The following is a 26,026-nucleotide window of genomic DNA, read 5'->3' as shown; positions in this document are numbered from 1 at the left end:
CTAGACGTGTGGTTAGAAAACTTGGTTTAGGTGCTTTATGCTTATTTTAATAGTGGAGCTTCTATCATGAGCTTTGGGAAAGAAATGTTTACAACTTCACTGTGCTAATGGGAAGTAAAAGTTCTGCCATCACCACTACCAAACTGTTAGCAACAGTAATTTACACCTATTGAAAATACAAACTCAAGAAAATTAAACTACCAATAGGGAATCATTTTTATTAGTTTTATTTTATTTACCTGTTTTTAAAGGTTTGTCTCAATCAAAAGCAGCAGAGGAAAATGACTGACATTTCTGTAAACCTGGTTAATTCTGACATACACCGACTAGTTCACCAACCAACTCATGAAAAGGTATTTTGCATCACAGAATTTCAATACAAAAATATCTGTAATAAATGTGTTCCATTGTTGTAATTGAAGTTTAAAGTAGAAATTAAATGTGACTCGAGCGTCGCTTTAGGTTCGCCAGACATGCACCGATAGAAATATTAGGGGGGGAAATAATGGATCTCATGATTAGGGTTCGTTTTCGTCAAAACAAGACAAACCATTCGTTTCAATTTGAGTAATCACATCACATCAGTATCAAGGCATCAGCTCAGGAGTCAATGGTATCGGTGCATCCCCAGTATACACCAGGTTTCATTTAATTACACAGCAGCTCTGTAAAAAAAAAAAAAAAAATCAACCTTCACTACTTCTTTCAGCAAGCTCACAAATAAAAACATCTAAAGCAAATAAACAAGGAACTGGGTGTCTTAACTAGCAATTACATGTAACGCACTGCTCCTGATCAACTACAGGCATTTAAAATAAAGAACAAACTTACTTTAGAGTGTGATATTATATAATAAGTGTTACTTCCAAAATCTTTCAGCTCAAGAGCTTTTTAAAGTTACAAGAATGCGGCTTACGAGACGAGGACACACAATTGTTCGTTTTTATTGCGAATCCAAAGATTCTGTACTCCACACTAAATTCCACTTGGTGTGAAATTAATATAAATATGTTAAAAGCCAACAGGTTGTACTGAACGGTGATGCAGTCGTGTAGCTAGTGAGCGCCGTAAATCTGAGCCACCGTAGATGAGAAGTGTCGCTCAAGCCCCAAATTAGATCTATAAGAAGAAGAAGAACACAGTATTACCAATAATACAGTACAGTGAGTGGAGGTTAAGACTTGATCGTTTTCATTCTGTTTCCAACAGAAGAGTTTGAACTCAACATCAAATAAATGACAAACATTAAAAAAAAAAACTAATAATGCACCTTTGGATAGTCAAGAAATATGTATATACACACATTGTGCCCCTAAAGTCTGGACAAAAAGGCAAAATGCATATTTTTTTATACATTTCAATACATTTTATTTCACTAGAATATTAACCCCACTAAAATATTTCCACTATTTGTGATGCAATGTGTGTGTGTGAGATTCAGTAAAGTTATAGTTAGTGATATCTCTTATGTGCCCAGATATATACACTGTCTCCCAAACCGAATATTAATAAACAATGTGATGGTGAATTACTTTGACGTCTGTTGCCGTTTTACCATATTAAATAGTACTTCACAAATAATTTGTAAGACTTTTCAGACCATATTTGCACATGAGGATGTTTTTCTTTTTTTTTACCATTTAGCATGGTACAGACCAGGAAAAAAAAAACATTATAGGTTGGACAGTTTCTCCATGTATTGATTGCAGCTACAAATGCTTGGACAATGATAGTCACTAGATTTTGCACTAACAATCAAATGAATCAGACTGACCCATTTAATTAAAGTAAAAGGAAACTTTCTCTTTAATATTGTTTGTAGGTGTAGCTCCAGGAATCCTTTCAGATCCTGCAGAGTAAGTAGTTTTTCGTTGCCATTCTGAATGTTGCTGAATTGGCAAATGCAAGCTTTACAGAATGACTTGAGCCATGACCGCAGAATACAACTGATTTTGTGTCATTTTAAAGGTATGCAATTCAGGTGGAATTTTGCTCATCATTCTAATTCTGTATGTAAATATAGCTGTGAACTTACATCATCAATGTCCTCATCATTATCACCAATGTCATCAAACTGAATTTCATCGTCGTCACCAGGTCCAAACGTGTCGGTCTCGTTGATTTTAGCTGAGGACCCAAACGCCACAAGTTGAAAAGCAAGCAGTATCTCACGCAGTATAAATAATAACTGAAGTCCAAATAGTTCGGAGTTTAAAGTGAAGAAAGACAGGAAGACACAAACCGTGCTCTGGAAGCTCTCCATAGGCCTTCAGACTGCGAGCCTCGTCAGCGTTGTACTTTAAAATAACGTCGGCTTTGGTGTCCTGGGACAAAGCACGAGTCAGTTTAGATAAATAGAACCTAGTTGACGTAAACAGCATAAGCTGATAATATGGTAAACTATCACACACAGAATACTGTACAGCAGAGAACTCACCTGATAATCTCTCAGACCTATTAGTATAATGTCTGATGTGTTTATCCAGACCTGCATACAAACAGAAGACAGAAAAAGGTTTGAATTTATCCCACACCACTCCAAACGCAGAAGAATAGTAAAGCACGGCTTCTCAACCACTGGTTGGCGGATTGCTAAACACCTTCTAATGGTTTATGCAACTACATTAGAACCACACCTGCTGTATTCTGTACTGTATCTGTTAGGATCTTAAGACTTATTATAATACTTAATTAAGCCAATAAAATACAAAAACTAGCAGCACTACATACATGAGATAAAAAAGGTACCACAACTGCTACATGTTTGTTTTGATGTTGTCCCCCAGAAACAGAAAGGTGCATTATGTAACACACCTTGTCTCAGTCTATATAAAAATCTCATGAATAAATAATTGTATAATTATATAATAATAAATGACCTATTCTCATTTAACTATTCTGTCAGAAGAAAGCTCAATACCAGCACAAAGCTACACATTCTAACCCTTTGACAGCCTGTTAACAAACATAGCATCAGCAAAATCCTCTGTGCAGACCGTGTGAACGGTACCTTTTTTCTCAGTTTCCCCCGGATGTGACAAAGCCGTTTGACACCATCGAAGCACATGGCCTCCAGTCTGCCGTTGCCCAACATCTTTATCACCTGAGCGTACTCTGAGATACATCGCATGATTAGAATTTAATCACGTTATACGGCGCACACATTCAAGAATCTGGAAACGTGAAGGACCTACCTTGTCCGTCCTCTTTGAACACCAGCTCTCTTTTTTCTGATTCGTTCTCATTCTTACCACGTCGCCTGTTTTTACCTCCCTTACCTATAATCGCAAGGAGGGAGAAGTCAATCCAAGCTGGCATTTCGCATCAGTAAAGCAGCAGTGTAAAATAATGCATTGTAATTTCTCCTGTCCTATCTATTATTTTTAAATAAGAAAGACAAGTTCACCGATTGGGGGAAAAAGAACTACTATGCAGTAAAAAGATGATTAAAACACTTGATGGTTACCTGGATCATCACGCATCAATTAACCAGAGAAAAAAGGAGCTAAACACAAGTAACTTTAACTGTCATACTATTACAGGCATTTTAGAACTGCACAGAAATGTCTTGGTCTGGAAAGTCAACACTGTTTCTTGGCACTAAAGCGATCACTTTACACCTAAAAATCAACTTCGAGTCTCTGATAATACAGACATGTGGATGCAGGGATATAGACCATGGGGAAAAACAATTATCCAGATGATCAAAACGATGATATATATTCTATATCTTTAAATATACGTCACCTTTAAATTCTAATAATAATCTATATCTTTAATATGGTTAAATTTCCAGAGATGTAATTTGTGTACACAATACTACCCGTGGTCAACACTGGAAAGATACGAAGATTTAGACACTAAAAATCAGGAACTGGGTTTAATACAATTTGTATTAAAAATTTAATTTTAGTTAATTAGAACTTCAAATGTCCAGTGTCATTATTCAATCCAGAAAATTCTATATGTAATCCTATATGTTCTTGTTTACGCCATTAGGTCAGGATGAGAATCATCTATATTACTTGACGGTATAAATCATTTCTTGTCCCAAATCTTTTCAGCTAGTGTAAAATAATTCATTGTAGTTTCTCCAACCTATTAATTTGAATAAGAAAGGCAAGTTCACTGACTGGGGGAAAAAAAGGACTATTATTTACTAAAACATTTAAAAACACTTGATGGCTACCTGGATCATCATGCATCAATCAGGGAAGAAAAATCAAAGTTTTACTAAATTCACACAAGTACCAGGTCTGAAAACAAGTAACTTTAACTGTCATACTATTAAAGGCGTTTCAGAACTGCACTACACTGTGCATATTGTTTCTGTGCACTAAAGCAATGGCTTTACACCTAAAAATCAACTCAGAGCCTCTGATAATGTGGATGCAGGGATATAGACCATCTTTAAATTCTAATATAGATCTCTATCTTTAATATGGAAGAATTTCCAGAGATGTAATTTGTGTTCATAATACTACTCTGGTCAACACTGAAAGGATACAAAAATTTAGACACTAAAATTAAGAGTTGGGTTTAAATATAGTTACTACTCTCCAAACAAACTGCTCAGGAACTTTACAGTCTGGTGGAAAGTCAATATTGTTTCTGTGAAGTATAAAAATTACTACTTCTAAACACTGTTAAAAAAAAACAACTCTGTACCTGTGAGAATACAGAGAATAGCGATGTGGATGTTGTGATATAGACCATTATAAAACCCTATTATCCAAGTTATCAAAAAGATGATTTATATTCTATTAAACACCATTTTTATATTCTAATATATATCTAAATCCTTAATATGGCAGAAGGAATATTTTATGTACACAATACTACTCTGGGTCAACACTAAAAATCAGAAACTGGGTTTAATACAATTTGTACCTCTTAAAATGATTAATTGTAGTTAATTAGATCTTTAAATGTCGTGTCATTATTCAATCCAGAAATGTAATTTGTTTATTTGTGATTTTTTTATTTATACCATTAAGCCAGCTTGAGAATCGTCTATATATTATATAATATACAGTCTACAGGTATATAAAATATAATTTATTGGTATCCCAAATATTTTCAGCTAAATTAATGCACCCAAAATGAGTCAATCTGTCTAAACCACCACCAGCTGTCTCATTTACAGAATCACTGACGGCATTCACATAAACATAAAGCACTTAATACATTACAGGAACCTTAATAATGTGTTCATTATTTAATAAGATAATTCATAGATTTATATGAGTGTAATTGTATACAGCAGCGGGACTGTGCGGAACACCGTGAATAGGTCAGAGGCCTTTTCCTTAGTTTGCTCGCCATCATTAAACAATGAAAATTTAACAACCACATAATAGTCAATATTATAGAATAAATGCTGAAATATATTATTTAAAAAATATTAAAGAAAATGTTGTTTCTGTAATGAAGTGAACATTTAGGTCAAACGTTTATTAACACGGTGCGACAGGCTTAGCGAGCTAAAGGCTAACTTTGCTAACAGATAGCAGCTCGTGCTCTAAAAGCGGCCGTTCGAACACGGAATAAACCTTCCTACAGACTTTACCTTTATTCTTCGGCATCTTCTATACACCCGGTTTTCAGCTCTAACACGAGACACGAAGGTTTTTCGAGGTGAAATGTAATAAAACAACAGCAACGATTTTACTGTGAGAGAAACGCTGCTCGCTCACCCGCCACAAGCAACTACCTCACTCTCTATTAAGCACACTGCGCATGTGCAGTGGAGTCTTTTTGAGTGTTAGGGGCATGAGGGGCAGAAAGCTGCGTTAGTGCCTCATACTGGACTGGAGTGTGGAGTGTAAGGGTGAAAACGGCATGAGCCACACCCAGAAGTGTGTGGACATCTACACCGATCAGCATAACATTAAAACCACCTCCTTGTTTCTACACTCACTGTCCATTTTATCAGCTCCACTTACCATATAGGAGCACTTTGTAGTTCTACAATCACTGCAGTGACACTGACATGGTGGTGGTGTGTTAGTGTGTGTTGTGCTGGTATGAGTGGATCAGACACAGCAGCACTGATGGAGTTTTTAAACACCTCACTGTCACTGCTGGACTGAGAATAGTCCACCAACCAAAAATATATCCAGCCAACAGCGCCCCGTGTTGATGAAGGTCTAGAAGATGACCGACTCAAACCGCAGCAATAGATGAGCGATCGTCTCTGACTTTACATCTACAAGGTGGACCAACTAGGTAGGAGTGTCTAATAGAGTGGACAGTGAGTGGACAAGGTATTTTAGAACTCCAGCAGCGCTGCTGTGTCTGATCCAACATCATGTCTGTTTTCTGAAATGATTGTAGAAATAAATAAATAAATAAAAACTTCAGAACCAAGGCCATTAGAATGAAGATTAATGCAGTCATTAATTCCATGATTAGATACTGATGATGTAGTACTTCTCCATGACTTTAATGTGATTTCGTAGTTTTATATGGTTTATCGTATGACATAAAAATGGTACATGCTCATTTTACTCCTGAAATCACTCAGTTTAGCTCACACTGAATAAATCAGTAGGGTTGAAAACTTTTTTTTATTATATATTTTTTTAAAAGCATTTTCTCCCTTTTTCTCCCCCTTTAGCGCGTCCAAATGCCCAATTGCATCGTGCTTCCTCTCCGCCTATGCCGATCCCTGCTCTGACCGAGGAGATCGAAGCTAACCCACGCCCCCTTCGACACGTGGGCAGCAAGCCGCATGCATCTTATCACCCACACATTGACGAGTGTTGTGCCACCTAGCGTTGTGTACAGAGAGACACACCCTAAGAGCACTCTTTCTTCATCTCTGCGTAGGCGCCTCTAATCTGACAGAGAGAGACCCCTATCCGTCTTAGTCCCGCCCATCTGAACAACAGGCCAATCGTTGTTCATGTGACTGCTCAGCCTCAGCGTGCGTTTTTACCGCTGCGCCACCTGAGCGGCCGAAAACTACTTTTTTAAGAGAACTAGAGAACTACTGACTTGCAGTATTACTGCAGATGTTGGTTATAACAACTGCAAAATATTTTAAACACACAGTCACAATTCCTGTCCATTCTAGGCCTGCATTTGTTTATAAAAATGAAACACGTTACTACATTATAAATAGAGAAAACTAAAGCAGCTGGACTGAGACAAAAAGCAGCAGCAGTATCTTTAAAACACTGAGCAAGTACAATGTGACTGATCAGAACGCAGCTTCGCTCAAAACTTAATGCCAGAATTAAAGTTTATTCAGAAGCAAAGATGAAAAACGTCCTCAACCACGCTTCAGATGACGAGCAGACCTCCCAGCTTAGCGTACATTCAAATAATTTAAAGCAACCCTTGTACACAGATATAAAAATATATTGTACTGTACTGAGTAGATCATGGAACAATACTTGCATGGGTGCGTGTTGTACTGAGCAATGCGATACAGTGGGAACACCTGAGAGTTTAATGTATGTACACTTACGTCCAGCTTATGTTGGTCGCGCTTTAAGGATGAAGCTTAATTTCATTTATAATGACGCACTTAACAAGACTCAGATCTCTTCACATTTATGGAATGGCCATCACATGACAGCTTAATAGTGATTGCTCTGTTTTCAGCTGCCTGTTCTATTAGTTACTCCTTCATTTTCTCTATAGATATTCCAAAAAATTCTTAAAGCATTTAAAACGTCAAACAAATCAATCAGATACTAAATAAACAATTTTATAATTATACTTACAAAGCAAAATCAAGAGGTTGTTCAAAAACAGGAAGGGTTAAAGTGGTAAGGGTACTAGATACAAATATGAGTATTTTCTTTTTTATTACTAGTAGTGTATTGTTACTACTAGTGTATGTGAAAACTAGTCAGGTAGTCAATGCTGTTGAATAAGTGGATAAGCCTTGATTACAGAAGACTTTGCCAAGCTGACGACTTTGGAAATACAGGACAAAGCAAATATTATAAAGGCATATAATATATGGATATCTCTATCAGGTGTTTTAAATAAAAGTTGAAACCAGACAGACTTGTGGAATGAATAATACAGCATCAATCAACTAATAGTGAGCCATTCGAATCAGGTTTATACCAGTTTGATTCTTGCATCCAGTTTTCCCAGTGTCCACACAGGCTTCTTCCAGGTGCTCTGGTTACCTTCCACACATCAGTAGGTTAATGACCACTAGGTTAATCCCAAAACCAGTGGTTCGATCCTTGTTTTGAGTCACTGCAGTGTAGAAGCTTGTCTAGCTAACCTAAATTACCCTTAAATGTGAGTGAGTGTAATGAATAAATAATGAATAAGCCTTTAATACAGTGTAATGGTTATGAAGCAAGGTTGGACTAAATGTGTTGCACGTTTGCAGATAAAATTAGTTCATTTAATTTTTTCCCGCTGAAGCGTTCCAGTAAATCATACGTATATTTGTAAATACAGTGGGAGCCAAAATATTATTTATTTTTTAATTTCTCTTGAATTTAATACAGTGTTTTCACTCTCAAAGCTCAAAAAGTCTCAAAGCTTTGCAACTATTACTGGTGTGTCCACGGTCACCTGATCTAAACATCACTGAACGTTCAGTAACATCACAAGACGTTCTTTTCCAATTACCAATTGCGTTACGCTTCACCTCTATACACCTCCATACAACCCTCCACTGCTGACTGAGGAGCTTCGCAACTGACACACGCCCCCTCCGACACGTGAGCAGTATTCACTGTCTCTTTTCACCTGCACGAGTTCATATGCGGACCATTATTCCCAAACTCTGCACAGGCGACATCAATCAGCCAGCAGAGGTCGTAATTGCTCCAGTTATGAGGAACCCTGCTCCGGCTCGTTCCATCCCTGAACAGCAGCCAATGGTTGGTAGCTCTGGTGTGCTAGTGCAGTGGTCCCCAACCACCGGGCCACAGACCGATACCGGTTTGTGGGTCATTTATTACCGGGCCGCACAGAAAGAATAAATAATTAGAGATCACTACATCAGCAATAAAAAAAAAATGCTTCCATTTCCAACACATGGGTGTTTATCGTCTCATATCACCCCCAGGTGGAAGCAGCGTCTTGTTGCAGCGAGAAAAGCTAATTTGTGAGCAGTATAGTTATTTTATTTAAAATCCTACCACCCCTGCCAGTCCATGAAATTATATCTTATATGAAACCGGTCCGTGGTGCAAAAAAGGTTGGGGATCGCTGTGCTAGTGTATTTTACAGCTGCGCCACCTGAGCCGCCTCACAAGACGTTCTTAAACATGGGAACATGCCAAATAATCAAAACTCAGCTTTTCACTCATATTGTTATGCTGAGTAAATTATTTGGAATGAAAAACACTGTATTAAATTGAAGGAAATTAAAATATAGAAACATTTTTATTAGTAGTCTCATACTTTTGGCCCCTCATTGTATATTTTAAACCAGGTAGGATAAAAGGTCCTAAAATACTACAGCAGCTTCTCCGAGTCGGAATAATAAACGTCTGTTAGATCTTAATCATTCCAGACCTGATTTGGATTGGATTTGCTTGGAAGTAGCTTATATTTGTACGTAACATTTTATAATACAGCAGCCCACAGTCTCTTCATACAATATAATTTTACCACTTATATAAAAGATAGATTTTACACTATATAACAAGTTCATCAACACGTCACGGTCCTTTTTTGTTTCCCAAAATAGTGTTCCTCGGAAGGTTCCGGATCCTCTGCTCGTGTTGAGGCAGCACTGATTGTACAAGCACAGACTTTATTGATCCGCTTTTAATGGCAGATTAGGAAGAATCAGGAAAAAATCTGATGGATTAGAGAGTCCAGGTTCAGCATCCACGCCCTCACACAGGGAACCAGGGCAGGTCGGCGACGGGCAGGCGGGGACGTGTGCTAGCGCTGGGGCCGGAGGTCTTTTGGTCTGTGGTTGGGAACGAGACGGTGGGGATCAGAGAGCGGTGGAGGTGACTTTCTTCACCCCTCGGCGCTGAGCGAGAATGGAGCAGCCCACCGGTTCCAGTTTTGGGGGGACGTGCCTGTTTAGGGCGGAGTATGTAGCAGCCATGGCTCCCTGCAGAAGGAGACAAGAAGACCAATTGATTTATCTGTAAATGTTAGATATCATTGTTATAGTCTGTGATATGTCTGGCTGGATAATTATATATACACAATACGGCAAAAGTACATGTACACCCCTCCGAATTATCAAGCTCAGGTCTTTGAGACACAACCAGACATACAGAATCAATTACTTGGTGTTGAAACCAAGACTTTCATGTGAAGGAACTTCAGAACCTTGGCCAAAGCTCATTGATACCAGAGAATAGACAGCTTTGGCATCTGGTATGGACCAAGAGAAGAGCTATTGTGGCTCAAATGTGACTGTAGCTACTGCGCCCATCCTGTCCACCATCAAAAGCACCTACATTGTGTTCACTGGACTTTGGAGCAATTCATTTTCCCCATGGTCACGCAGACGACCAGGCATTCGTTTACCCCCAAAATAGATGCCACCGATTGCTCTGTAAGAGCATCCACCTCACACTAAAGAGAAGCTAAGGGACCTGCTAGTAAAGTCCTGGTACCAGACACCACAGATCTCCTTCAGATCTCCTATGAAGTCCATATCTTGGTGGGTCAGACCTGTATTAGACAGCACAGCCTGTACAGTACTGTACCTTGACCAGATGAGGAGCATCATGTCGGTTGAGCTGGAATTTGGGGAGCTGGTCTTTAAGAACGATCCACGGGTGCCTCAGTACTTGTGCAGCTGTTAACCTCTGGTGAGGATCCACATGCAGCATTTTGGATACAAGATCCTGTAGAAGACAATAACACATATAGCGCGTGACCAGCTGCCTCACCTTGATAATGTTATGTTGTGCTGTTGATTCCTACACCCACCTTAGCCTCAGCGGAGACGGAGTTCCAGTATCCGCCCGTGAGAGAAAACTTGCCGCTGCCGATTCTAGCCAGGATCTCCTCCGGCGTGTCCCCTGGTCCGTTAGCGAACGGCGTGAACCTGCACAGCAGACCAAGTTCAGCTCTTAACACTTTACCGAACACTAGATCTACATGCTGGTGACTAACGGCAGATTTCTGTATTTACCCGGTCAGCATGGTGTACAGGAGAACACCCAGACTCCAGATATCACACGCTGCATCATAACCCTGCTTCTTCAGCACCTGCACACCACAATCATCTCCTACTCAGATCACCAGCACTTATAAATAAATACTTTATATTAACATCAGTCGGAACGATGCGTACCTCAGGCGCTACGAAGTTGGCAGTGTAGCAGGGCGTCATCAGCAGGCCGTTCTCCGCCCTCAGCTGCTTGGCGAAGCCAAAATCGCAGATCCGGATTGACTCTGGGTTTCCGGATTCGTCCACGTAGAGGATGTTACTCGGCTTCAGGTCTCTGTGAACCACCTGAGAACACGGCAAGCGAATTGTTCCAAATATTATTGCAAGCAAATACAAATCTTTCTAGACTCTGGTCACTCTGTTGCACAAGGTTGTAAATAACTCTGATGTAGATAAACTACAGGTGATAAACAGATACCCCTTGTGCATGCAGATACTCCACGGTTTTGGTGATGGTGTAGAGGACCGCACTAGCTTCTCTCTCTGAGAAGAACTTCTGTCGTAAGATCTTATCCAGCAGCTCTCCACCTTTCAGCAGTTCGGTGACCAGGTAGACCGAGCGCCCGTCATTGTACACCTGCACAACACAACACAGAAACACAGCCTGAGTGGAACCTCCTCAGCTCAAGTGCTTTTCTATGATCCTTTTTGTTCATCTTCCTTCAATTTGCTTTAGTTCCCCCTGGACAGAGGTTCATCACTTTGGTATTTTATTTCCCACCATCACTGTTCGAGGCAGCATTTTATGTACATTCAAACCTGGTCTCTGGACAACAGCAGTAACTGCACCGTCCCTACACTAGCTGCTCAGATGTGTCCATCTGGAAAATTATTAAATATAGGAAGCATCACATGGTACCAAATGAATGTAAATGATCTAAAATATGAAATATATTTAGTTATAAATATCCAAGGACTGTAGCTGATGGATCACATTACGCTTGCTCATTTCCCGCAAGGTAAAAATCATTTGGGAAGCCGTATCGATTCCCTCCTAATGCACACACAGAGTCCGCATTAACGTGCACCCCACCCACTTACATCCTTCAGCGTGATGATGTTGGGATGCTGGCCGTAGCGTAAGAGAATGTCCACCTCCTCTGTCGGATCTCTCTTAGCCTTGTTGATGATCTGCTCATAAAACGACAGTTAGTACTGTACGTCAGTGTGTCTATTATTATTAATATTATTATGAAAGCAGTCAGCTGGTATAGCAATGTGATCTGAATGTTCACCTTGACGGCGTACTCCATGCCCGTGTTCTTCTGGACGCAGCGCTTGCAGATGGAGTACGAGCCGACCCCGATGTCCTCCTTCACCTCGTACGAGTCGCTGAACAGGGACGTGGACCTGTGCAGCTGCTGCGGAGGAATAATGAACGGGAGAATGTGGCATCACTTCACTGGGATGTTATAAAAGCAAGTATATACAAATAATGTGTACATTTTAAACATTTAGCATCTGTTGAGATCTGGGTTTGAATCTCAGCTGGTAATTTCGGTCGGCTAGGCGTCTATTCAAGCATGACTGGCTGGGGAAGTGGGGGACCGTGGGTGTACAAGCAAACCAGGCACTTTTTGGGAGGAAATCGGAATTACCTGAAGAAACCCACAAGCCAAAAGTAAAATGAGCAAAACTTCTCACAGATTTTGACTGGAAATGAAGATCGAACCCAGATCCCCAGGACCCATGCTGATTTGCGACATCTACACTACCTACTGCACCAACATGCCTCCAACTTTATTATTATTATTATTATTGGGGGGCGGCACGGTGGCTTAGTGGGTAGCACTGTCGCCTCACGGCAAGAAGGTCCTGGGTTTGATTCCCAGGTGGGTCCGGGTTCTTTCTGTGTGGAGTTTGCATGTTCTCTCTGTGTCTGTGTTGATTTCCTCCCACAGTCCAAAAACATGCAGTCAGGTTAATTGGAGACACTGAATTGCCCTATTGGTGAATGAGTGTGTGTGTATGTGTCTGCCCTGCGATGGACTGGCACCCCGTCCAGGGTGTTACCGTGTGCCTTGCGCCCATTGAAAAGCTGGGATAGGCTCCAGCACCCCCTGCGACCCTGATTGGATAAGTAATTAAGAAAGTGAGTGAGTGTGTTGAGTGTGGATACCTGCACTATAGTGCTGATGTTGCTCTGCAGCGGCTGAGTTTCCTCCTCCGTGCTGATAGCCACAAAACTGAACCCTCTGAAGAGCTGATGGGCATTGGCACTAGGGGGCATCACCGGTGAATCTACACACACAAACAGGCAGAAACACACTTCTGAGAACCGGACCACGAAGCCTCGTGTGTCTTCAGGACGGATGTGTAAAGGTTTATGAGTAATTGAGTAAATGTGCTGGTCTCAGCCAGTCGTCCGTTTCCCTGCTGCCGCGTTACAGATTTGCAGAGGAGCTAATTAGTCACGGAGGACTCGGTGAGAGAAAAGGACGGAAGGTTAAGTGTTTTTTTTATCGTCGTACCTTTGGGAGTTTTAGCTGTGAATTCTGGGTCGAAGTAGAACGTGTCGTCGGGTCTCCCAGAAGCCGGTTTGAAGGGCGGATAAAGCTCTCGCCTGAATAATTTCTGGTGGAAAAAACACAAGTTAGGACGCGGATTCAGTGTTTGTTTGTTTCTGATGCTCTTATTAGCTTAGCAGAGGGATTTAAAATGTCATGAATAATACACATGACAAAATATAGTAGGGCTCGACCAGCCTATCCAGACATCGCCAGTCATGTCTGTATGTAGACGCCTGACCCACAGATAGCACTGGGGATTGGGGATTCAATTGGAAAGCTACAATGCTCTGCCAGACCAATGCTCGTGTAAATGCCTGCAGTCCTGGTCCGAAATCAAGTGAAACCATCGTCTGGGAGAGAAGAGGCCTTAGCGTGTCCACCAAGCTTAAGCCTACCGTGCAGCGGTTCTCACCACCCTGCTCTACGCCAGTGAGACCTGGACCGTCTATGCCCGCCATGCCAAGCGCCTCAACCACTTCCACCTTAGCTGCCTTCGCCACATACTCCACATCCGCTGGAAAGACAAGATCCCCGACACTGAGGTACAAGCTGCAAGCTAGATGGGCCGGACATGTAGTCAGGACAGAGAAAGCGGTTCAAGGACTCTCTCAAGACCAGTCTAAAAGACCTGGGAATCAACCCCTCAGGTTGGGAGGACCTTGCCCTTGACCGCTCCAGTTGGTGCTGTGCTCTGTCCAAAGGAGCTCGAGAAGCAGAGTCTGCTCGAATCAAGAAAGCAGAGGAACCCCCACTGCCCCAGGTGTACCCCACATGTGGGCGGTCATTCCAGGCCCGGTTTGGACTCTTTAGTCACCTCCGGACCCATCTCGTCATGAAGCCATGGTCACCATCGACCACATCATCGATAGCGTAATACACACACTTACATTCCAGTCAATGGAGGCGTAAAACTGGTGCCTCTTAATTTCTTCGACCCCATCAGGTCCAGCACCTGCACACACAGATTATACAGGCGTGGTTCAGTTTCCAGTGCAAACGTTAATATTTTAACTATGTGAGCGGTGCGTTACTTACCCAGCCGGTTGGCGGGGTTCCGTTTGAAAAGGTTGCGCAGGAGACTCTGAGCTTCCGGGCTGAGGAACTGAGGCATGCCCAGCTTGGCCCTGCGGAGGGTCAGACAGCGATCGGGTTAATGTACAGCAGGACGGAGGATTGGACAGGAAATGGATTAAAATAGTCACTCATCACCTGGTGTAGTTTTGCAATAAGTCTAAGTCTGTGCCACCTAAAAATACTGGCCGCGATTGTCATGAGGTCATGGCGCCAATCCATGGGGCAACATATACTTAGACATTTATTTACAAATATTCTATTGTCTTTAGCCTACCGCCCATGCTAGTATGCACGCCATGTTGCTAATCATTCATCACTCTCGAGAGTAAAGTAACAAAATAAGACCAAATACTGCAAACAGACTAAGCTGATCATTGCTCAGATTGCTTCTGAGTAGGTGGAAGGTCACAGTCAGGTCCAGAATTATTAGCATCCTTGTAACATCAGGGATCAACCCAGTCTGTATTCCAGTTGAGGTTTTGTTTATAATGGGGAATAACATGGTTCCTCCTGCCTCACAGCAGAACCCATTCCTGATCCTCTCAGCCTTTCTCCCCTTTTGTTTATCTCTCCTGTGTTCTTCAGTACTGCAACTGCAGGCACCACTACACGCATCTCCCCCACCTTTATTTCCATTAGCTTCTCTTCAGTACCGGCGGCTCCCCGTCCTCCTCAGCATTACTCACCCTGGTTCACGTCCAGCTATCACTAAAAGCTAAAATGGGTTCGGAGCGTTTTGTGTTTACTTAAGGTTAAGTGGAGGGTGGTGGGACTCCACAGCTGTGTGAACTACAGTGTATAAACGTTCTTCATTAACATCAAAGTGCAGAACTCACTTCAGGATCATGGTCATGGTTTCCTTGCGGTCCTTGCCTTGGAAGGGGAGCGTTCCGGTCAACATTTCAAACTGAAACACAGAACAGCTGGTTGAGAGGGGAAAGCTCGCCGGGGTTCATACAGATGTTTCATTTTCATGCACGGTTTTGGAATTGCACAGCAGATGATGTTAATTAAATAGAACAAGCAGTGACTATAACAAAAAATGCGACTGTATTTTAAAATGAACATTTTTTAATGTCGATTAATGGTGGAGGGAGGGGGGCTGAGCACGATGGGAAATTGGATTAAAATAAATCAATAAAACGGGACCCAGAGGTTATTAGGCTCCGTCTAAATTTGTCTGCACTCAATAATTCATTGCATCCAATTGCCCGATTGCGTCACGCTTCCTCTCCACCGATGCCGATCCACGCTCTGATTGAGGAGAACGAAGCTAACCCACGCCCCCTCCGACACGTGGGCAGCAGCCGTATGCATCTTTTCACCTACACTTGACAAGTGCAATGCGGATCAGCACTGTGTACGGAGAGACACACCCTGAGAGAACTCTTTTCTCATCTCTGTGCAGGCACCATCAATCAGCCAGCAGAGGTCGTAATTGCATCAGTTATGAGAGAGAGAGAGACCCCATCTGGCTTAATCCCACCCCTATCTGAACAACAGGCCAATCGTTGTTCATGTGGTTGCTCAGCCCAGCCGGCAGGCAGAGCTGAGACTCGATACGATGTATTCGAGATCCTAGCTTTGGTTCCAGCGTGTGTTTTTAGCGCTGCGCCACCCGAGTGGCAAGGGCCTGGGTTTGATTCCCCCTCTGAGCGTCCAGGGTGCCTTTTGTGTTTTGCTTCCTACAGGTGCTCTGGTTTCCTCCAACAAGTCTATGGACATGCAGTTGGGCAAAGTTCTGTTACTTTGAGAATAAGGGAAGGACCAAAAAAAAAGCTGGACTGACGACAGCATGACTTGGATTGTATTATCACTGGCTAGTCTGCTACAATGGACATAAGACCCATCAGTGAAGCAATGACGGCATAGAGACGTGACGTTAACTGACTAAGCATAAACAATACAAGAACGATAAGACCGGTTACTTACCATCAGCACGCCGTATGACCACCAGTCAGCGCTGTGGGTGTGTCCCCTGCGGTTCACCACCTCTGGAGCCATGTACTCCACCGTCCCGCAGAACGAGTAGGCCTTGTTCTCGTGATCGATCGCCTCTTTACTGAGACCGAAATCTGTCACGGGCAAAGTCACATGATCAGAACATGATAAACACAATTAACCGAGATGTTGATTAGTGAGCTAAGCTTGGGTTCGATCATTGGCTCAGTCGAGCTCATGTTGTGTTTATTAAGCTCTTTATTTACATATATTTGTCATTAATGCAAAATTTGTCATTGTCATTGTAGTAAAATAAGATTTATACAGTTTAGAGATTGTAGGCCATATATACAATGTGTAACAATAACATAAAAACAGGGCGGAGTAAGTATATCAATACTGCACAGCGATAGGGAATTACTCACCTGTCAGCTTAATGTGCCCGTCATCATCTAGCAGGATGCTGAAACGACAGAAAATGTAACAGAGTCAGAACGTCTGGCAACCCTCACGCTCAGATACACACTCACAAGACAAGCTGTGTGTTGTTTTGTACTTCTCTGGTTTGAGGTCTCGGTAGATGATCCCTAATCCGTGAAGATGGTCCAGTGCTAACGCTAGCTCGGCTAGGTAAAACTTCACGTCGTCCTCCGTGAACATTACCTAAAATACAAGCGTCATAGTACTATCAAAAACACAGTTTTGACCCCAGGTTCCCTTTAAGATGCAACACTTCTTATTTATATCCGGGTTTGGAACCCGCACCTCCTGATGACACCCCACAGACACAGCCAAACATTTCTGTGTAGACGCAAGACCGGATGATAGAGTATCTACAACACTCATACACATCTGATATCACTACGTTTTTACAGCAGAACAGAGGTGACTCCCTATCCAGACTTCCCTCTCTCAGACATGACCAATCATGTAGACTCAAAATACATCAAAATACATGATCAACGTAATGGCAAATATATTTAATGTGTAAAACTGCAGGATATATCTTTACACCAGCCAGCGATGGATTCGTATCATAAATACCTGGTCCCGAGGACCATGCTGCTCGCTCTGTATACTGTGGCCAGACATCAGGAGTTGCCGTTGCAATGGCAACCCTGTCCGACTGACCATGTCCCTCCTTCAGACACGGCCAATTGTGTCTGTTAAACCCACTACAATTGAGATCTCAAGCTCTCAAGTACAAAAATTAGGTGGTCAAACAGGCACAGTCGGCTGTTCTAGATGGAGGGAGGTCGACTAGAACTCTGGACATGATGGTGGGACGTCCCTGGAGTACATAGCGTGTCTCTTTGTACGTGGTACGGCTCTCTGTAAGACTCCGCCACTGGTAGGTGAAAAGATGCGGCCGGTCACTTTTTATCCAAAGCGACTTACAGTACTGTGACAGTATACTGTGTCAGTCTAAGCAATTAAGAGTTAAGAGCCTTGCTTAAGGGCCCAACAGTGGTAACCTGGCAGTGTTGGGGCTTGAACCAGCAACCTTTCGATTACTAGTCCAGTACCTTGACTGCTAGGTCTGTGTGATAGTCTCAGCTCTTCTCGATCAGCACAGGGATCATGCAAGCGGCAATAGGATCGCAAAAGGAGAATTGGCAATGACTAAATCGGAAGAAATATAGGAGAAAATACCAAACATTTTAGGGTCACATGATCGCCCCTGTGCATCCTTTTTAAGCCGATGAGAAGCATTCCAGCCACCCCACTAAGCCGCTCTGTACCCTTTAACTCCCCACAGTCATGTGACCACGTTTTTACCTCTTTAGACAGGCGGGTGAAGAGATCTCCTCCTCGTAGAAAGTCTAGGATCAGATAAAGCTTCCCCTCCGTCTGGAATGCTGGTGATATATAGATGGGAAGAATAAAAGTGAGTTAAAAATAAAAAAATAAAAAAATAAAACCCGTTCGTTTGATGTCATTAGGCGCGTTAATCAGGTCGGCTGGACCAAACTCACCGTAGTGCAGCTTTACAATAAACGGGTGATTCACCTCCACCAGAATGTCTCGCTCCATTTTAGTCCTGACCCGATCACGCACTGCAAACACACACACACACACACACACACGGACACACACAGTAAGCTTCTAAATAACAACACCCCTCCAAACTCTTGACGAGGCTCCAGTTCTGGCGAGGCGGGATCTCACAGATGGAGCTGAATGAGTAATTAAATAAAAGAGAGAAAAGAACTCGCAGTGCAGGAACAGAAGATCTGTGCTACCGTTCCCGTCCGATATTTATTCATTTATTATTTATTATTTTTTAGATAGATAGATAGACTTTATTTGTCATATATACATATACAGATGTACAGTACAATGAAATTATTTCTTCGCATATCCCAGCTTGTTTGGAAGCTGGGGTCAGAGCGCAGGGTCAGCCATCGTACGGCGCCCCTGGAGCAGACAGGGTTAAGGGCCTCGCTCAAGGACCCAACAGTGGCTGCATAGCAGAGCCTGGATTTGAACCGCCAATCTTCCGGTTGATAACCCAAAGCTCTACCCACTAGGCTACCACTGTCCCCCACTAGGCTACCACTGTCCAAAATTAGGATTCTATCGTCATGTTTACACACTTTGGTTACATTCATGACAGGTAACGAGTGTAACAGGTAGTTACTGGATACCCAAGATTCATTAGTTCAAGTTTTGAATGTCAAACACAGTCATGGACAATTTTGTATCTCTAATTCACCTCACTTGCACGTCTTTGGACTGTGGGAGGAAACCGGAGCTCCCGGAGGAAACCCACACAGACACGGGGAGAACACGCATACTCCACACAGAAAGGATTTAGTCCGCTCCACCTAGGAATCGAACCCAGGACCTTCTTGTTGTGAGGCGACAGTCCTACCCACTGGGCCACTGTGCCGCACTGTCCCGTACCCCTCCGAAACCACAGGGAGCAGTCTGGGTAAGGGATACGACCCATCACAGGCACGTAGCCATAGTCCATATAGTCACGTGTAACCAGAATACCAGGAAAAAATGAACCAACCAGAGCCTATAAATCTTCATCCTGGCATCTTGTCAGGAGAATTCGGACCCTGATCATTTCCAACCCGTTTCTGTTCAGGAGTCCAAGAGAGCATACTCAGCCTATGCTCCTCTAGGTGTGTGGAAAGGCATCCTTGTCACATTCCTTTCCCCCCAATTTTCCTCCCAATTTAGTCGTATCCAATCACCCGATTGCATTCCGCTTCCTCTCTACTGATGTTGACCTCCACTCTGACAGAGAAGAGCCGAGACTGACACACACACCCTCCGACACGTGTGCAGTAGCCGACTGCATCTTTCCACCTGCACAATGTGGGTTCATACGGAGATCCGTATCGTGCACGGAGAGTCACGCACCGATCCCATCAGCCCCCATCCTTGTGCAGTGCCACTGATCAGCCAGTAGAGGTTGTGATTGCATCAGTTGCGAACGAGCCTGCCGGTAGCAGAGCTGAGATTCGAACCCGCGTGAAGCCGTTCACCTTTCAGCGTGGCTTTCTTCAGCACCTTCATGGCGTAGAGCTGTCCAGCGTCCGGCCCTGTAATCTTCTTCACCAAGAAGACCTAAAACAGACGGAGACGGGAGATCAGATTTGATTTCTATCAACCGCTTTGTCCTGGTCAGGGTCGAGATGGGTCCAGTTCTGCCATACCATCTTGGACAGAGCACCAATCCATCGCAGGGCTTCGTCCACCACCCAAAGCTGGACCTTAAAACCTCCTACGTCCACGTCTGCACCTCGGGCGGGTCTGAGCGGGGGTTCATTTACTAATCTACACACTGACTCACCTTCCCGAACGAGCCCTGTCCCAAAACCTTCCGCAGCTCGAAGTCCTCGGGGTCGGCTTTCTCCGAACCTTCCTTAACATGATGTGTGATGCTGATCTCCTTGACCAGTACATCATCCTGAAAAGAGAGAGGAGAGAGAGGATACAGAGGTGCGGGATTAGAGGGGGATTAGAACATATAACATACAGATAAAAGTATTGGGACACCACTGTTCATTTTTGAATTCATGTGTTTCAGCTACAGCAGTTAATAACAGTAATAAATCAGTTATATAAAGGAAAGTATATGGTTTTAACTGTGCGACAACAGTTTAGGGAAGGTCCTTTAGTGTTCCAGTATGACTGTATAGCTCTAAGTAATTACTGGTTACCCATGATTCATCAGTTCAAGTTTTTAAAGCGCAAGTCAAACACAGTCATGGACAATTTTGTATCTCCGGTTCACCTCACTTGCGCGTCTTTGGACTGTAGGAGGAAACTGACACAGACACAGACACGGGGAGAACATGCAAACTCTACACAGAAAGGACCCACATTCCTCCCCCTGGGAATCAAACCCAGGACCTTCTTGCTGAGGCAACAGTGCTACCCACCACACTGAACAGCTCTCAATGGAGGCTTTCTTGAATAATGAATGCTCACAAATCCCCACAGACATACTTCAGATTCTGTTGAAATGGGAAGCCCGAAAAGCTCAAGGTCGGGTGTCCATGTACTTTTGGCCCTACAATGTAATTTGAGTCCACTGTAACTCTGTAAATTTGAGAGCGGCACACTGGTTCGGCGGGTAGCACTGTCACCTAACAGCAAGAAGGTCCTGGGTTCGATTCCCAGGTGGAGCGGACTAAATCCTTTCTGTGTGGAGTTTGCATGTTCTCCAAGTGTCTGTGTGGGTTTCCTCCGGGAGCTCCGGTTTCCTCCCACAGTCCAAAGACGAGAAACAAAGCAAAGTCGGACCCCTCAGGATCGCCCATGCCTAAAACATCACGCCTCTGATACGAGACCCGGGAACCCGGTTGTGCCAGCAGGATGAGGGTCAGGGGGTCAAGAGAGAGAGCTGCCTCAGGGTTTGTGGGATAAAGGGGAGCGCGAGGACGAGAGAGCAAAAAACGAAGACGGAGCGCGCTGTCCGGGAAGCCCACGTGACGGGCAGCATCCTACACGGTTGCCATGACGCCGCCTCCGATCCTCCTGCAGCATGGCAGCACAAGTGGGTGTGAAGAAGGGTGACTAAAGACCTGGTGCTCGGGTTCTTGGTTGGCATCTCTCTCTCCGCTCTTCTAGCACCGTGATGTGATGTCAGAACACATCGGCGTGTTTACAAAAGCGTCCTTTATCAACCCGCTACCCCGGAGCTTTCTGGGAAAAACGGTCAGCGCGAGGCAGCCAGAGAAACCAGAGAACCGAACCTTCAACCTTCAATCCAAACTTTGCCCCAAGTACCTGGAGGTCCCAGTGGAAGTCCGGCGGAGTCGAGGCCAGCGCCTGCTCCATGCCGCCCCCGGTTTTCCAGAAGTCCGTCAGCGCAAACGGCGTGACGTCATGACCGCCGAGACTCTGCAGGGCCGCGATCGGTCCACCACGGAGCTTAAGGTTACATCAGCACCGAGTCCACAGGGTCCGGCCGCAGTTTCAGAAGTTTCTCTGGTCACCCAGAGCGAATCCAAACCTCAAGATGCTCCTGGAAGCGAACGAGGTCCAGGAAGCGCACGCACAGCTCCGAATTCCTCTCAGCAGCTTCTACCTCACCGAGGAGGAACATCAGACCGATCAGACCGATCCGGCGAGCGAACGAGGGAAGGAGTTAGGAGGAGGAGGAGCCAGAGGAGCAGCCATACGCCATACGCCCGCCTCCGAAAAGCATCACGGATACCGTCGCTGCCACCTTCCCGCCTCTCACAGGAGCGTAATTCACGCCTCGGCTTCATCGCAGCCAGGAAAGGAAACTAACACCTCGGTCTGAGAGTGAAATTTTGACAAGGACTAAAGATGCATCAAGGAACATCAGCGGACTGAGAGTAGGTAGAACCTGTTGGACATTTCATATGAACTTGCTCCTCTTTGTAGCTCTTCTGGGAGGGCTGGCTACAACATTTTGGAACATGTCTGTGAGGATTTGGGCCTGTTTTGCTCGGCGCTGATCCCACTGGATTAAAAACCAGTACCAATACATCTGGACGGGTTGATCTCAGGGTTTTGAACAGACTACTGGGAGTCTGAACAATGCATTTATGGATCTTGCTTGGTGCGCGGGGGGCACACTGCGGATAGAACAGTAAGGGCCTTCCCCAAACTGTTGACCCATACAAGTTAGCCGAATTGAATTTCTCTCCTGTTATAGACTCAGACTCAGACTCAGCTTTATTGTCATTCAACCACGTACATGATAGAACGAAATACAGTTTCCCAGGTCTCGGTGTGTGTGACATGAATAAAATAAAATAGAATAAAATATAGAATAATATAGAATAAACTAAGATAAGTAATAAAAATTTAGAACAAACTGAGAAACTAAAAAGAGTACAAGTACAAAGTTTACAAGTATTGCACAACAACTGCAGCAGCTTATGTTTACTAAAGTGCATGATTGCAAAAGGTGTAGCAGCAAAAACTAGCAGCAACAATCCCAAGATTGTCAAAGTGACAGTGTGCCAGTTGTGTCCAGTATGGTAGTTTGTGTTGATAAGATGTTCAGTATATGGGGAGTAGAAGAGTTCAACAGTCTGACTGCATCCGGGTAGAAGCTGTTTTTCAGTTTAGATGTTTTTACTTGGATGCAGCGCAGCCTCCTTCCGGAGGGAAGGGGGGTGAAAAGTCCATGTGCGGGGTGGGTGGGGTCACGGAGGATGCAGGTGGCTCTTTCCCTACATCTGGTTGTGTAAATGTCACTGATGGGTGGTAGGCTGCATCCGATGGTCCTCTGTGCAGACTTAACCACTCTCTGCAGCGCCTCCTTCTCTGCCACAGTGCAGCCAGAATACCACACAGTGAGGCAGGTGGTCAGGGTGCTCTCCACCACACAGCTGTAGAAGGACCTGAGGATGTCTGTGTGAAGACCTGCCCCCCTCAGCTTCCTCAGGAAATACAAGCGTTGGTTGGCTTTCTTTGTGACAGCTGTGATGTTTGTGCGCCAGGTGAGTGTGTCGGTCAGGTGTACCCCGAGGTACCTGACAGAGGGGACCATCTCCACAGCTGCACCATCTGGGGGGTGCCAGATTTGCGGAAATCCACAACCATCTCCTTGGTCTTCTGGACGTTGAGGATGAGGTTGTTTTCCCTACACCACCATGTCAGGTCCTCTACCTCCCGCCTGTATACCGACTCATCTCCGTGAGTGATGAGTCCGGCCACCACTGTGTCGTCTGCGAACTTAACCACGAGGTTGTTCTTAAATTGAGCTTTGCAGTCGTGGGTCATCAGAGTGAACAACAGTGGGCTAAGCACACATCCCTGGGGGGAGCCGGTGTTCAGGATAATAGTGGAGGATGTGTTGTTGTTGATCCTGACACTTTGTGGCCTGCAGGTCAGGAAATTATATAAATTATATAGGAAGTTATAGAAGGCAAAGTTAAGTACACGCCTTTTTTACACTGAACCAAGGGTTCACAAACTTTTTGCACCGAGGAACATCAGGCGGATTGAAAGTAGGTAGAACTTGTTGGACATTTCATATGAAGTTGCTCCTCTTTGTAGCTCTGACAGCTTTTACTTATCTTCTGGGAAGGCTAGCACCAACAATTTGGAATGTGTCTATGAGGATTTAAGCCCGTTTAGTGCAGCGCATCTTGACAGGTTGATTTCAGGGTTTTGGAAAGGCTGCTGGGAGCTCTTCCCACGACAAACTCGTCAAACAATGCCTTTATGGACCTTGCTTTGTGCGCAGGGCCTTCCCCAAACTGTTGCCCCACACGAGTCAGCCGAATCGAATCTCTTACCTGTTATAGATAGATGCACCAATCAATGAGCAACAACAGCTCAGCTGCTCAAGTACAAGATCAGCAAGTTTTAATACAGCCGGTCTGTCGCAGCCGGCCGTGTCTGCGTGGACGCCCGGCCGGCTGATAGCACAGCTGAGATTCGAACCCATGTGAGTGTGAGTGTACATGTGCTGTTCGGGGAACTTGAACGTGTTTGGAAAAATCTGATCCCCTCTAAGCTCCTGAGGTTTTGTAAGGAAGGTGTGTGTGTATGTGTGTGTGTGTGTGTATGTGTGTGTGTGTTTAAACGCAGCGTTAATCTGGATTGCCATCTGAAGCCATCCGACATGCTTAATTAATGTTACACAACGTCTGGGCATGGCTGTTCCTTCACTTCCTAACACACACACACACACACACACACACACACACACAATCTGTTGTAGGTTACTGCTAAACTACCCGAGTAAAGAAAATCTGTGTATTTCACCTCAAGGTTCATATATTTACACCTCAGATTTACACTACAGGGCCAAAAGTATTCGGACACCTGACCATAAGCGTGTTGGACGTCCCATTTCAAGAACAAACGGTATTAAAACATAGTGACCTCTGTAATCTTCTTCTAGAAGGCTTTCCACAAGACTTTGAAGTATGTCTGTGGGAATTTGTGCCTGTTCAGACAGACAAAAGAGCGTTCCTATATAATTTTGGTCACTACTGCTAATTAAATTTTTATCATCCTGGTCTTTGTGGTCAACACTGGACACGAGGCAAGAATTCCCTGGACAGGGTGCCAGTCCATCACAGGACTTCCTTAATCCCCATTCTTAGACATAGCCAATCATGTCTGTCTGTCTGGATGCCCGGTCGGCCGATAGCACAGCTCATATTATTATAACTTTTGTCATTTCCGCTTTGGCCGCACCTGCCTCTCCCGACCCGCGTGAAGTCGCCGGCTGCTTCTTTACACCAGCCATCAGTGGATGTGTTTCGGAATGTGTCTGTGAGGATTTAGTGCGGCGCATATTGAGCATATTGACAGGTTGAGGTCGGGGTTTCGTACAGACTGCTGGGAGTTCTTCTCACGACAAACTACTGGCGCACACTGCTGATAGGACAGTAAGGGCCTTCCCCAAACTGTTGCCCCATACAAGTCAACTGGATCGAACTGGATCGAACTGGATTCTTTCCTATTATAGATGCACCAATCAATGAGCAACAACAGCTCAGCAAGCTTTAATAGAGCTGACGTGTGCAAACAAAGTAATGAAATGAACCTGTTCTTTGTTGGAATGCTCACTACGAAGTTCCAAACTGCCTCTGGAAGCAGTTAGTACAAGAAATGTTTGTTCGAAACGTTTTACACCAGGCGTCGGTGGATCCGTACAGAGAGCTGTACAGCGTACCTTCACTACTCGTAGCCAAAGAGGACAGACCCCGTCCGACTGCTCCCTTACGCAGAAATGCCCAACTCCGTCTGTCAAGCGCCCGGCTAGGACTCTCAGCGGCGATGGGCAAAAGTATTGCACCCCTGCTCTGCTACGTTAGGTTTTGTTAGTGTGAGCAGTGGGTCCTCTGAGAACCAGGGTATTAACGTTCCTACAACTATTCCTGCCCCGGGACAAGTCAAAATTACGTCTTGC

General features: G+C 44.1%; 2 protein-coding genes across 4 annotated transcripts in view; both read right to left on the bottom strand.

Annotated features, from left to right (window-relative positions):
• Nucleotides 1–211: 211 nt before the first annotated feature.
• eif1axb (eukaryotic translation initiation factor 1A X-linked b) lies at nt 212–5,725 on the bottom strand. The gene is made up of 7 exons (XM_062985590.1): nt 5,570–5,725; nt 3,195–3,278; nt 3,011–3,114; nt 2,438–2,488; nt 2,243–2,324; nt 2,036–2,127; nt 212–1,119 (listed from the first exon to the last, which is right to left on the bottom strand). The coding sequence occupies exons 1-7, from the start codon at nt 5,583–5,585 to the stop codon at nt 1,114–1,116; spliced, it is 435 nt and encodes a 144-aa protein (XP_062841660.1). The 5' UTR covers nt 5,586–5,725; the 3' UTR covers nt 212–1,113.
• Nucleotides 5,726–7,228: 1,503 nt separating this feature from the next.
• The window catches only part of rps6ka3b (ribosomal protein S6 kinase, polypeptide 3b), a 36,818-nt gene continuing 18,020 nt past the window's right edge, over nt 7,229–26,026 (bottom strand). For all 3 annotated transcript variants that reach the window (XM_062985568.1, XM_062985569.1, XM_062985567.1), the window contains 20 exons: nt 20,465–20,581; nt 20,157–20,238; nt 18,633–18,713; nt 18,436–18,515; nt 17,213–17,319; nt 17,082–17,119; nt 16,648–16,790; nt 15,552–15,622; nt 14,677–14,765; nt 14,529–14,593; nt 13,603–13,705; nt 13,251–13,372; nt 12,367–12,492; nt 12,173–12,262; nt 11,550–11,708; nt 11,255–11,416; nt 11,093–11,169; nt 10,888–11,005; nt 10,662–10,802; nt 7,229–10,054 (listed from right to left, as the gene is read on the bottom strand). In XM_062985568.1, the coding sequence (XP_062841638.1) occupies nt 9,932–10,054; nt 10,662–10,802; nt 10,888–11,005; nt 11,093–11,169; nt 11,255–11,416; nt 11,550–11,708; nt 12,173–12,262; nt 12,367–12,492; nt 13,251–13,372; nt 13,603–13,705; nt 14,529–14,593; nt 14,677–14,765; nt 15,552–15,622; nt 16,648–16,790; nt 17,082–17,119; nt 17,213–17,319; nt 18,436–18,515; nt 18,633–18,713; nt 20,157–20,238; nt 20,465–20,581 (2,094 nt within the window). In that variant the 3' untranslated portion in view covers nt 7,229–9,931. The remainder of the gene's footprint in view (nt 10,055–10,661; nt 10,803–10,887; nt 11,006–11,092; nt 11,170–11,254; nt 11,417–11,549; nt 11,709–12,172; nt 12,263–12,366; nt 12,493–13,250; nt 13,373–13,602; nt 13,706–14,528; nt 14,594–14,676; nt 14,766–15,551; nt 15,623–16,647; nt 16,791–17,081; nt 17,120–17,212; nt 17,320–18,435; nt 18,516–18,632; nt 18,714–20,156; nt 20,239–20,464; nt 20,582–26,026) is intronic.

This window comes from Trichomycterus rosablanca, chromosome 23 (genome assembly GCF_030014385.1).
Source record: "Trichomycterus rosablanca isolate fTriRos1 chromosome 23, fTriRos1.hap1, whole genome shotgun sequence".
Classification (NCBI taxonomy): Eukaryota; Metazoa; Chordata; class Actinopteri; order Siluriformes; family Trichomycteridae; genus Trichomycterus; species Trichomycterus rosablanca.
Note: the sequence above shows the minus strand (reverse complement) of the source record. Positions and strands in the feature narration are given on the sequence as shown.